The 13,389-nt window shown below is 45.2% G+C and overlaps 4 protein-coding genes across 4 annotated transcripts; all 4 read left to right on the top strand.

Moving 5' to 3' along the window:
* The first annotated feature begins 67 nt into the window (after positions 1-67).
* LOC149373244 (uncharacterized) lies at positions 68-3,106 on the top strand. Its single transcript, XM_089597634.1, has one exon. The coding sequence runs from the start codon at positions 68-70 to the stop codon at positions 3,104-3,106; it is 3,039 nt and encodes a 1,012-aa protein (XP_089453760.1).
* Positions 3,107-5,222: 2,116 nt separating this feature from the next.
* LOC149373243 (uncharacterized) lies at positions 5,223-6,506 on the top strand. The gene has a single exon (XM_089597633.1). It carries the CDS (start codon positions 5,223-5,225, stop codon positions 6,504-6,506), a length of 1,284 nt encoding a protein of 427 aa, XP_089453759.1.
* A 54-nt stretch (positions 6,507-6,560) lies between these two features.
* On the top strand, positions 6,561-7,280 carry LOC149373242 (uncharacterized). The gene has a single exon (XM_089597632.1). The coding sequence runs from the start codon at positions 6,561-6,563 to the stop codon at positions 7,278-7,280; it is 720 nt and encodes a 239-aa protein (XP_089453758.1).
* A 93-nt stretch (positions 7,281-7,373) lies between these two features.
* Positions 7,374-10,412, top strand: LOC149373241 (uncharacterized). Its single transcript, XM_089597631.1, has one exon. It carries the CDS (start codon positions 7,374-7,376, stop codon positions 10,410-10,412), a length of 3,039 nt encoding a protein of 1,012 aa, XP_089453757.1.
* The last annotated feature ends 2,977 nt before the right edge of the window (positions 10,413-13,389 follow it).

Below are 13,389 nucleotides of genomic sequence, written 5' to 3'. Positions count from 1 at the left end.
TAAAACAAACCCCAATCTTCAACTCGAATACACTAAGGTTATGCAAGAATATATGGACTCAGGTCACATGACATTGACAAAGGATAAGGGTGCCGGGGGATATTGTATGCCCCACCATGCCGTTGTCAAACCATCTAGTATTACAACAAGGACTCGCGTAGTCTTCAATGCGTCTTCCAAGACCGATAAAAATCTCTCACTGAATGACGTGCTCATGGTGGGCCCTACAATTCAACCTAAACTCTTCAACCACCTCCTTAGGTTTCGTGCTCATACTTACGTCATTACTGCGGACATAGAGAAAATGTATAGGCAGATTTTAGTAGATCCCCGGGACCGGCCCTACCAACGAATTCTATGGGAACATCAGGGTAGAATTAGGACTTACGAGCTGAACACGGTTACCTTTGGAGTATCATCCGCTCCCTTTCTAGCTATTAGGACGATTCATCAGTTAGCAGAGGATGAAAAGGCAAATTTCCCTAGGGCTAGTGTTATCTTGAAGCGGGATTTTTATGTAGATGATCTACTTACTGGGGCAAATTCTTTACAGGAGGTTCTACAGATTCGGGATGAGTTAATTCAATTGTTAGCTAGCGGGGGGTTTCCTATTAGAAAATGGGCTTCAAATCACGCTCATGCACTTGACGATTCAGAGGGGAGGGTCTTTAAAATGGATAGCTTAACAGAGGGGGATCCGATAGTTAAAACCTTAGGTATATCTTGGGACTCCCAATTAGATTGTTTTTCATATGTAGTTAAACGAATAGAAACGCCCCAAATAGTCACGAAACGAGTCATTCTATCCGAAATCGCAAAGATTTTCGATCCCCTAGGGCTTTTAGGGCCAGTCGTGTTCGCAGCTAAGGTCATCATGCAGGATTGTTGGAAGGCAAAGGTAGGATGGGATGAATCAGTGCCACAAGAACTACACACCAGGTGGCGTTTATTTGTAGAGCAACTAGATCGATTAGAAGAAGTATCGTTCCCTAGACATCTTATTTTACCCGGCGCATTAGCGATTGAGGTGCACGGATTTTGCGACGCAAGCAAGCGAGGATATGGTGCTTGTATATACTTAAGATCATTCGATAAAACCAACCAGGTCCTCGTTCGCTTAGCGTGCGCCAAGTCTCGGGTAGCTCCAGTCAAGCAAACCACCATTCCCCGGCTTGAATTGTGTGGCGCTCTAACGCTAGTGAGATTGTTTAGAGAGTTTCGGGAATCATTTGAAGTTTCGTTCCACAAGGTCGTGTTTTGGTCCGATTCAGAGATTGTTTTGCAGTGGATTAAAAAGCCTCCACAAACCCTTAAGGTTTTTGAAGGGAATCGTGTCGCAGAAATCCAAGAGTTGTCGAGTATCGTTGAATGGCGTCATGTCTCCAGCAAAAACAATTTCGCCGATGTTCTTTCTAGGGGTCAAGTTCCAGCCGAGTTCATTCAGAATGATACATGGAGTTCAGGGATGAAATGGCTGTACCAATCAGAGGAAAATTGGCCCAAATCTGCGAGAGAGAGAGACCCCAACGTCGAACTTCCAGGATTAAGAACTCCAACCTGTCTTGCACTCACCGCTAATGAAGTTCTGCCTTCAAAAGTCCCTAGGCCCAACCCCTTGTCACAGGACCCATTAAGTTACAGGCGCTTTTCATCCTATCAGTCGCTACTTAATTCACTTGCGTATTGTTTGCGTTGGCGTTTTTCAGCTGATCGAAACCATGATTCACTCAGGGTGGCCGAGAGATCCAGAGCAGAATGGAAATTATTGAAATCGATCCAATATGAGCAGTTTGAAAGGGAAATTAGGCAAATCGAGAAAACTGGTTCTACAAAAAATACGAAATTAGCAGCGTTCAACCCCTTTATCGATCCCAACGGTTTACTTCGTGTAGGTGGCCGGCTTCGCAACGCGCAGATTTCTGATGAACAAAAATATCCAATATTGCTACCCTCTTATCACCACGTAACGGATCTCATTATTCGCCAAACTCATCAGTCGTTATTGCATGCAGGAATCCAGAGCACGTTGTATAGAATTCGTCAGAAATTTTGGTTGTTAGATGGAAAAAATCAAGTTAGGAGAGTTGTGCGGCATTGCGTCACATGCGTAAAACATCGTCCAATAGCCTTTCAGGGAAAAATGAGCGATTTACCCCAGGCGCGCGTGCAACAAGCTTCGGTCTTCGAACACGTAGGAGTAGATTACTTTGGCCCTATCAACATCAAGGAAAAACAGTTTAGGAATCGTGTTATTCTTAAAGCTTATGGTTGCGTTTTTATCTGCATGAACACAAAAGCAGTCCACATTGAGATAGCGAGCGATCAGACTACCGATGGATTTCTAGGTGCGTTCAAAAGATTCGTAAGCCGCCGGGGAATTCCATCTCACGTATATTCGGATAACGGGACAAACTTTGTAGGTGCGAATAATCAGTTGAGTAAGATTTACGCCTTGATTCAGTCAGAACCCTTTCGCGATGCACTTAGCGGATACACCCAACAACGTAACATTGTCTGGCATTTTAACCCACCTCTTTCTCCTCACTTTGGGGGTATTTGGGAAGCAGCCGTCAAATCCTTTAAACATCATCTTAAACGAGTTATAGGACAGCAGTTACTAACCTTCGAACAACTTAATACTTTATGCGTAGAAATAGAGTCGATTTTAAATTCTCGCCCGATTAGTTGTATGTCAGCGGATCCAAACGATCCTGCCGCACTGACCCCTGCGCATTTTCTTATTGGCCGACCATTAACTATGTTACCTGATCATGACATGACTTCTATTCCAGATAATCGTCTTCCAGCATGGAAATTCATCGTCAAGGCACGGCAGGATTTTTGGAAACGTTGGCACACAGAGTACCTCAGCGAATTGCAAAAACGACAGAAATGGCTTGGGAGCAAGGGAGAAGTCAAGGTGGGCGCAGTCGTAGTAATCAGCGATAAGAATAGAGATTATAACCAATGGCCGTTGGGAGTAGTCATGGAGGTTTATCCTGGGAGCGATGGTGTCCTCCGAGTGGTGTCTGTGAAAACCAAGACAGGAATCTACAAGAGAAATATCACTCAGTTATGCCCGCTGTTAGACTGTAGTCAAATTTAATTGTATTTGGACTCAATATGTAGCGCCACTAACATGTTACACAGACACAAACACACTTCAAATCATTTTGCTCGCATACTCTCGCAACGGGGGGAGCCTGTTCCGTCGAGGGACGGAATTGAGCTAATTCCTTTTCGTTCCGAATTCCAGAATCGCACGCACCTCATTTTTCCCTGGAGCCTTGCGCGCGCCCGCCTCCGTCGCTGATTGGCTCATATCCCATCGGCACGGTGACGGGAGGGGCGGGACTTCAGGACTTGTCAGTTGCTTTTCGCTTGCACTCGCTCTCTTGCTTGGCCTGCCGAATTGGAAGCATCTTCACGCTTAGTGTTTTTTATCGCTTGCAGTCTGCACCGTCAGCAGGAGATTTCGCCGCTGTCATCGAGCCCCAGGACTCAGGACATCGACATCGAGACGCTAAGTTTTTTTTATCATAATTCATTTAATTTGCATTTCGTCTTCATCTTTCGTTCATTAACTCGACCTCTCATTCTCTCATGACTTGCCTCTTCATCACATCTCATTAAGCACGCGTCGTGCTAAGTCTGTGCCTCTACAGCCTCCATTCTCATTTGCTCATCGTCATCCATCGATCCCTTGCTCGTCCTCATCGTCATCACAACCTTTTCTCCTCTCGTTCGTGCTACTCTTCTGTTTTCTATACAACCCTTCTCTATCCGGAATCACCTTCACAGTCGCTCTCGACTTATCCTTTTTCACCCGTCTATACGCCTACGCTTATACCATCTGCATCATCTGCGCCCTGCTCAACACATATCTCGCTAATCATTTCACCTCACGTCAACGAACAGCTTATCCATACGTCACGTCACCCTACAACCTCTATCATCATCCGCTCAGTGTCTCTGTCTACATATTTCCAACATCATTTTAGGTTAACTTCTATCCACGCATCCGCACTCAATCACACCATTACCTGCATCAATCATACGTCTATTATACCAATCACACGTCTGTTACACCATACTCAGTGCATATCGTCATCCCGCTGTCATCACACCACGTCTCATCCGTTCAATCCCGTTTCTCGTTTCGGAATCAGGGTCCTCACCCGAATACGCCATTCACATAACATCATTACTGAGCTGCCGCAGGTGGTAGTTAATTTCGACTTTCGGGCGTCGGCCCGCTTTCACCAGCCTTGCGCTGACTCGTGCGACCGTGCAGGGCCCGCCGGTTCGCAGAGGAGATCACTCCTCCCTCATTCGCCTTGAATTCACACACACTGGGAGTCGTTACCACCAGGTCCTCCCGCACATCCTCACACATACCCATACTAACACAACATAGGTTTATTATTGTTCCCATTGTTAATGGTATATTTAGTTTAACCGTTTTTTCTTCAATTGTATTAATTCTGATTCGTTTTTTAATAAATCTGGGTTTTTTATGCCATAGGCTTTTTCCCATTAATTAGTTGTTCTTATTGTGTTAACTTTCCTCTCCCTTTAATTCTATTTAGTTTTTAATCCCTATTTGTTTTTTTTGTATTAATTTTTTTAATTTAACTTAAGCAACCCCTCTATACAGTACAAGCCCCCCCTTATATCTATATCTCATTCCTTTGAATTCGAACCAGGCAATCCATGTGGGATCGGCTGTGTTCACACGCAACATTTTGGTGCCTCCTGTGAGGTAGAATTCACGCTGCATCATTCTCATCACTCATCGTCAATCTGCAAAATCATCTCTTCGTTGGCAAACCATCATCGCTTCACCGGACACCTCTCTCCCAGCGGCCGCAGCCTGTCTACATTTTTTAAGTTCTACAGCTAAGTGCCCTTTATTTTGTCTCTTCTTGCCTAAACCGGTTAATTATAATAATAAGTGTCAGTGCGTGAGTATAATTTAAGCCCCCCTTTTGCGCTGCTTAGTCGATTTAAGTTTTTTTGGGTCATTTGTTTAGATTTTTAACTTGTGACACTTGATTTCATATCCCCTCATAAAAATTGCGTTCCATATTAGATTTGATTGAGCGTTCCTGATCAACAGGATTCTTTTATTTGCGTCAAGCGTTTAGTCGTGTAAGAATAGGGTATAGTCGTCATTGACTTATTGGAAGGAAACCCTGTACTGTGGGATTCAACTTATAACCATGACCAACGACGGTAAGGAGACCAAACAGGGGCAGTCAGAAGTAGTGGTCAAGATCAATCTGTTTACGTTTCGGCTCAAGGGTTTAGACAAGTTGATCACGGAGGGCAATGTAGATAGCACGAATGCGAAACTGAGACTAGAAGATTTGACTAGGAGGTTTCAAGCGATTGAAGATCTGACAGACGCGATGAGTGTAGAACAGGGAAGGGCTGTAGAAGCGAAGGGCTGGGCAGACGTCTCTCAGGATTATTATAATCTTGCGGGAAGGATTGCACGAATGGGAAACGGAGGCATCGGAGCGTCCAATGTAGGAGTCCCTATGGGTCATTCGACTTTTATCGAGAAGCAACAGCTCTTAAAGCTCCCGGTAGCAGAGCTCCCTAAGTTTAGTGGTGGCCACGAAGAATGGCTGTCTTACAAGAACTCGTTCCACACTATGATCCACATGCGTAATGATATAGATGATCTCGTTAAGTTCATGTATTTAAAGAACACGTTACAGGGTGAGGCGTTGAAAAAGGTTGCGATTTATGACGTTAGTGAGAGAAATTACAGCGTCGCTTGGAAAACACTCATCGAGTCGTACGAGCGAAAACGTATTCTGGTATCAAAGCATCTCGACGCCATTCTTGATATTGGTCCTCTTCAATCCGCTACGTCCAAGGATCTCTCGAAGATGGTGGATGATGTCAAGCAGCATTTGAATACTCTCGAATCGTTAGGTGTGCAGGAGTCTCCACGTATGATTGTTAGGTTGTTAGAGAGAGCTTTGCCCCCTTCTATTAGGCAAAAGTGGGAGGATTCACTAGGGGTAGACGAGCTTCCAACTCTTGAACAATTTTATAGGTTTATAGATGGAGTTGTGTCCAGGCTTTACACCATGGAGACTGACGTTCCACGGGGCAGTGAGTCAACAGCTGGGAAATCGATGGCCAAGCAGGACTCCGAGACACGAAAGGCGCGAAAGACGAACGACGGTGGACGCGTCTTAGTAACAAGGTCTGAGACGTCTTGTATCCAGTGTAACGAGCAGCATTCATTGTTTCGATGTCCAGCGTTCAATAGTTTGCCAGTCCAAGGTCGTTGGGATTTCGTCAGGTCTCACCGATTGTGTTTCAATTGTTTGCGATCCCACGGGGGTAAATGTTCGTTAGGTCATTGTAAACGCTGCGATCGATATCACAACACTTTGCTCCACACAGATCCAAGATCGTCCCAAAATCCAGCCCAGTCCACCGGAAGTCTAGCGAGTAATGGCGGAGGTGGTGCGTCATCGGCGTGACTAGATTTTGACGTATTTAGCGCTGTTTCCAGAGCTCGTACATCTCAATTGTTAATGAGTGCTGTTGTTCATGTCAAATCGAATCGAGGGAAGTTCATCGAGGGTCGTGCTTTGCTAGACACCTGCTCAACAAACCACTTCATAACCGAAAAATTCGTTCAACGGTTACGACTTCCAGTGCAGAATCAGGCGATGCCCATCAAGGGATTCGGGGGTGCTGGCACTAGCTCGAAGGGTAGCATTCAAATCGAGATCCATTCGCGTCTTAATGAATTTCATAGGGTATTAGATTGTCTTGTCGTTCCAATTATAACTAGTGCGATCCCAAGTGAACCATTTCCACGAGAGATAGTTGATCTTCCCAAAGGAATCCGATTGGCTGATCCCCAATTCCATATTCCCCGTCCAGTCGACATTCTTATAGGCTCAGGAGAAACCTTGTCCTTTTTGTCCATTGGCCAGGTCCATTTGTCTCGAGATCAATACGACGTCTACCTCCAGAAAACACAGTTAGGTTGGGTTATTGTAGGGGGAACGAATCCAGACAGCGAGGCCGAAGCTACCTGCAGTATAGTGGAGTTGGACACACAATTGACCAGGTTTTGGGAATTGGAGGAGATTGGAAATAGATTGGCGTATTCCTCTGAGGAGAAAGCATGCGAAGAACATTATGTCAAAAATGTTAAGCGTACTCCAAGCGGCAGATACATGGTTAGGTTACCCTTCAAAGAAGTAGATCCTCAACTCGGAGATTCGCGGTCGAAAGCGTTTTGACAATTGCAGGCCATGCGACACCGATTTAAAACAAACCCCAATCTTCAACTCGAATACACTAAGGTTATGCAAGAATATATGGACTCAGGTCACATGACATTGACAAAGGATAAGGGTGCCGGGGGATATTGTATGCCCCACCATGCCGTTGTCAAACCATCTAGTATTACAACAAGGACTCGCGTAGTCTTCAATGCGTCTTCCAAGACCGATAAAAATCTCTCACTGAATGACGTGCTCATGGTGGGCCCTACAATTCAACCTAAACTCTTCAACCACCTCCTTAGGTTTCGTGCTCATACTTACGTCATTACTGCGGACATAGAGAAAATGTATAGGCAGATTTTAGTAGATCCCCGGGACCGGCCCTACCAACGAATTCTATGGGAACATCAGGGTAGAATTAGGACTTACGAGCTGAACACGGTTACCTTTGGAGTATCATCCGCTCCCTTTCTAGCTATTAGGACGATTCATCAGTTAGCAGAGGATGAAAAGGCAAATTTCCCTAGGGCTAGTGTTATCTTGAAGCGGGATTTTTATGTAGATGATCTACTTACTGGGGCAAATTCTTTACAGGAGGTTCTACAGATTCGGGATGAGTTAATTCAATTGTTAGCTAGCGGGGGGTTTCCTATTAGAAAATGGGCTTCAAATCACGCTCATGCACTTGACGATTCAGAGGGGAGGGTCTTTAAAATGGATAGCTTAACAGAGGGGGATCCGATAGTTAAAACCTTAGGTATATCTTGGGACTCCCAATTAGATTGTTTTTCATATGTAGTTAAACGAATAGAAACGCCCCAAATAGTCACGAAACGAGTCATTCTATCCGAAATCGCAAAGATTTTCGATCCCCTAGGGCTTTTAGGGCCAGTCGTGTTCGCAGCTAAGGTCATCATGCAGGATTGTTGGAAGGCAAAGGTAGGATGGGATGAATCAGTGCCACAAGAACTACACACCAGGTGGCGTTTATTTGTAGAGCAACTAGATCGATTAGAAGAAGTATCGTTCCCTAGACATCTTATTTTACCCGGCGCATTAGCGATTGAGGTGCACGGATTTTGCGACGCAAGCAAGCGAGGATATGGTGCTTGTATATACTTAAGATCATTCGATAAAACCAACCAGGTCCTCGTTCGCTTAGCGTGCGCCAAGTCTCGGGTAGCTCCAGTCAAGCAAACCACCATTCCCCGGCTTGAATTGTGTGGCGCTCTAACGCTAGTGAGATTGTTTAGAGAGTTTCGGGAATCATTTGAAGTTTCGTTCCACAAGGTCGTGTTTTGGTCCGATTCAGAGATTGTTTTGCAGTGGATTAAAAAGCCTCCACAAACCCTTAAGGTTTTTGAAGGGAATCGTGTCGCAGAAATCCAAGAGTTGTCGAGTATCGTTGAATGGCGTCATGTCTCCAGCAAAAACAATTTCGCCGATGTTCTTTCTAGGGGTCAAGTTCCAGCCGAGTTCATTCAGAATGATACATGGAGTTCAGGGATGAAATGGCTGTACCAATCAGAGGAAAATTGGCCCAAATCTGCGAGAGAGAGAGACCCCAACGTCGAACTTCCAGGATTAAGAACTCCAACCTGTCTTGCACTCACCGCTAATGAAGTTCTGCCTTCAAAAGTCCCTAGGCCCAACCCCTTGTCACAGGACCCATTAAGTTACAGGCGCTTTTCATCCTATCAGTCGCTACTTAATTCACTTGCGTATTGTTTGCGTTGGCGTTTTTCAGCTGATCGAAACCATGATTCACTCAGGGTGGCCGAGAGATCCAGAGCAGAATGGAAATTATTGAAATCGATCCAATATGAGCAGTTTGAAAGGGAAATTAGGCAAATCGAGAAAACTGGTTCTACAAAAAATACGAAATTAGCAGCGTTCAACCCCTTTATCGATCCCAACGGTTTACTTCGTGTAGGTGGCCGGCTTCGCAACGCGCAGATTTCTGATGAACAAAAATATCCAATATTGCTACCCTCTTATCACCACGTAACGGATCTCATTATTCGCCAAACTCATCAGTCGTTATTGCATGCAGGAATCCAGAGCACGTTGTATAGAATTCGTCAGAAATTTTGGTTGTTAGATGGAAAAAATCAAGTTAGGAGAGTTGTGCGGCATTGCGTCACATGCGTAAAACATCGTCCAATAGCCTTTCAGGGAAAAATGAGCGATTTACCCCAGGCGCGCGTGCAACAAGCTTCGGTCTTCGAACACGTAGGAGTAGATTACTTTGGCCCTATCAACATCAAGGAAAAACAGTTTAGGAATCGTGTTATTCTTCAAGCTTATGGTTGCGTTTTTATCTGCATGAACACAAAAGCAGTCCACATTGAGATAGCGAGCGATCAGACTACCGATGGATTTCTAGGTGCGTTCAAAAGATTCGTAAGCCGCCGGGGAATTCCATCTCACGTATATTCGGATAACGGGACAAACTTTGTAGGTGCGAATAATCAGTTGAGTAAGATTTACGCCTTGATTCAGTCAGAACCCTTTCGCGATGCACTTAGCGGATACACCCAACAACGTAACATTGTCTGGCATTTTAACCCACCTCTTTCTCCTCACTTTGGGGGTATTTGGGAAGCAGCCGTCAAATCCTTTAAACATCATCTTAAACGAGTTATAGGACAGCAGTTACTAACCTTCGAACAACTTAATACTTTATGCGTAGAAATAGAGTCGATTTTAAATTCTCGCCCGATTAGTTGTATGTCAGCGGATCCAAACGATCCTGCCGCACTGACCCCTGCGCATTTTCTTATTGGCCGACCATTAACTATGTTACCTGATCATGACATGACTTCTATTCCAGATAATCGTCTTCCAGCATGGAAATTCATCGTCAAGGCACGGCAGGATTTTTGGAAACGTTGGCACACAGAGTACCTCAGCGAATTGCAAAAACGACAGAAATGGCTTGGGAGCAAGGGAGAAGTCAAGGTGGGCGCAGTCGTAGTAATCAGCGATAAGAATAGAGATTATAACCAATGGCCGTTGGGAGTAGTCATGGAGGTTTATCCTGGGAGCGATGGTGTCCTCCGAGTGGTGTCTGTGAAAACCAAGACAGGAATCTACAAGAGAAATATCACTCAGTTATGCCCGCTGTTAGACTGTAGTCAAATTTAATTGTATTTGGACTCAATATGTAGCGCCACTAACATGTTACACAGACACAAACACACTTCAAATCATTTTGCTCGCATACTCTCGCAACGGGGGGAGCCTGTTCCGTCGAGGGACGGAATTGAGCTAATTCCTTTTCGTTCCGAATTCCAGAATCGCACGCACCTCATTTTTCCCTGGAGCCTTGCGCGCGCCCGCCTCCGTCGCTGATTGGCTCATATCCCATCGGCACGGTGACGGGAGGGGCGGGACTTCAGGACTTGTCAGTTGCTTTTCGCTTGCACTCGCTCTCTTGCTTGGCCTGCCGAATTGGAAGCATCTTCACGCTTAGTGTTTTTTATCGCTTGCAGTCTGCACCGTCAGCAGGAGATTTCGCCGCTGTCATCGAGCCCCAGGACTCAGGACATCGACATCGAGACGCTAAGTTTTTTTTATCATAATTCATTTAATTTGCATTTCGTCTTCATCTTTCGTTCATTAACTCGACCTCTCATTCTCTCATGACTTGCCTCTTCATCACATCTCATTAAGCACGCGTCGTGCTAAGTCTGTGCCTCTACAGCCTCCATTCTCATTTGCTCATCGTCATCCATCGATCCCTTGCTCGTCCTCATCGTCATCACAACCTTTTCTCCTCTCGTTCGTGCTACTCTTCTGTTTTCTATACAACCCTTCTCTATCCGGAATCACCTTCACAGTCGCTCTCGACTTATCCTTTTTCACCCGTCTATACGCCTACGCTTATACCATCTGCATCATCTGCGCCCTGCTCAACACATATCTCGCTAATCATTTCACCTCACGTCAACGAACAGCTTATCCATACGTCACGTCACCCTACAACCTCTATCATCATCCGCTCAGTGTCTCTGTCTACATATTTCCAACATCATTTTAGGTTAACTTCTATCCACGCATCCGCACTCAATCACACCATTACCTGCATCAATCATACGTCTATTATACCAATCACACGTCTGTTACACCATACTCAGTGCATATCGTCATCCCGCTGTCATCACACCACGTCTCATCCGTTCAATCCCGTTTCTCGTTTCGGAATCAGGGTCCTCACCCGAATACGCCATTCACATAACATCATTACTGAGCTGCCGCAGGTGGTAGTTAATTTCGACTTTCGGGCGTCGGCCCGCTTTCACCAGCCTTGCGCTGACTCGTGCGACCGTGCAGGGCCCGCCGGTTCGCAGAGGAGATCACTCCTCCCTCATTCGCCTTGAATTCACACACACTGGGAGTCGTTACCACCAGGTCCTCCCGCACATCCTCACACATACCCATACTAACACAACATAGGTTTATTATTGTTCCCATTGTTAATGGTATATTTAGTTTAACCGTTTTTTCTTCAATTGTATTAATTCTGATTCGTTTTTTAATAAATCTGGGTTTTTTATGCCATAGGCTTTTTCCCATTAATTAGTTGTTCTTATTGTGTTAACTTTCCTCTCCCTTTAATTCTATTTAGTTTTTAATCCCTATTTGTTTTTTTTGTATTAATTTTTTTAATTTAACTTAAGCAACCCCTCTATACAGTACAAGCCCCCCCTTATATCTATATCTCATTCCTTTGAATTCGAACCAGGCAATCCATGTGGGATCGGCTGTGTTCACACGCAACAGATGGCCCTAAAAAAGACCGGTGAGCTTCTTAAGTTAACTCTTTCTTGACTGCAGTTAACAGCAATTGTGACTGCCTGGATACCTTAGGGTGATCTTCTCTGGCTTACTGTTGAAGACCCAGACTGATTGGGAGAAAAATTACAAAGTCCGAAGCTTTGGGGCTAGTTGTAGTGCTCTTTCCCAACGTCTCCCGGTATAACGTCGAAGACGTTGGTGTCTAAAGCACCTTTTTTATTTGCAGATTCAGTTGTTTTGGTGATCTTAGACGGGGAGATTGGTTAGTGATACTTGTCCAGTGGAGGCTGTCCCGTTGGCTCAAGTTTTTTTTCCTTTATAGCTGTTATAGGTTTGCCCAGCGCAGACCTTGGAGAGGATCAGTGATTCCTGGTTAAATGCTTAGAGTCAAGAGGTTAATATAGAGTCGTCGGTCACCGGGTTTTCCAGACTTGCGAAGAACAACTCCGCAGGTGACGTCTGCCAGTGAATAGCTGACTTGGTTTAATAGTGCCCGTCTTTAGTTAATATAGTCTTTTAGTCGACGAATCGCTTCCGGAAATGGTAATAAAAATGTATTTGTTGGCAAGGTAGTTTACACTTAGGCGGCCCCTAAAAAGAACCGATGAAATTGATGGTTAAGTAGGGAACGTAAATACTTATAATGGCCCTTAAAAGCGCCAGTGGTGAAACTTCCAGGCTATTCTTATTCCTGATGATGAAGAGCTGGCTACGGTTGCTTGATTCTTACCCTGGGAGTCTCGATATACTGAGACTGTGGATGGAGGGAGGTACGCTTCTGACCAAAGAATATCTCGTCTCGGGTCGTTCCCCGGATAACCAACCGCTCACCGTTAGACGGGAACATGTGGGTGAGCGCATTGGGGACGCGACGACCAAGAAGGTAGCCGTTGTGGCTGCCCATGCCCCTCAGAGCTCAGAGCTGTTTTCTTCCCTTGCTTACATTCGTAGCCACAAACTCTCTAACTGCACCAGGTGGGATGGTGGAACTCCCTCACAACTTTGATGGGTTGGAGCAGATTGTGCTCCGGCTAGATATGTCTCCTGGTATTGTGGCAGAGACGGCATCGGTTGTGATTAATTTTTTGTTTTGATCGCACTCGTCGAGATTCGGGGTGAAGGGACACTTAGGCCCCTTTCCCTTAGAGAAGAGTGTCGTCCGTAACCGGGATATCCAGCTGCAGGACTATCACCAGCATTCTCTGAACAGCTTGTTGAGCTGCCGAAGCTCGACTATACAGCTATCGATACGCTCCGGCTTATTATAACCACACTTATTTAATTATGTTGCAGGTAGCTTCGATTTTATGTCGACGCCACCTAG

This window comes from Copidosoma floridanum, unplaced genomic scaffold (assembly GCF_036245765.1).
Source record: "Copidosoma floridanum isolate Cflo_tuat_1 unplaced genomic scaffold, Cflo_Japanese_pri ptg000034l, whole genome shotgun sequence".
Taxonomy (NCBI): domain Eukaryota; kingdom Metazoa; phylum Arthropoda; class Insecta; order Hymenoptera; family Encyrtidae; genus Copidosoma; species Copidosoma floridanum.
This window is presented reverse-complemented; position numbering and strand designations above follow the sequence as displayed.

Excerpts from the sequence above, each read along its gene's own strand:
- LOC149373244 (XM_089597634.1), top strand. The coding sequence starts at position 68 with ATGACATTGACAAAGGATAAGGGTGCCGGGGGATATTGTATGCCCCAC.
- LOC149373243 (XM_089597633.1), top strand. The coding sequence starts at position 5,223 with ATGACCAACGACGGTAAGGAGACCAAACAGGGGCAGTCAGAAGTAGTG.
- LOC149373242 (XM_089597632.1), top strand. The coding sequence starts at position 6,561 with ATGAGTGCTGTTGTTCATGTCAAATCGAATCGAGGGAAGTTCATCGAG.
- LOC149373241 (XM_089597631.1), top strand. The coding sequence starts at position 7,374 with ATGACATTGACAAAGGATAAGGGTGCCGGGGGATATTGTATGCCCCAC.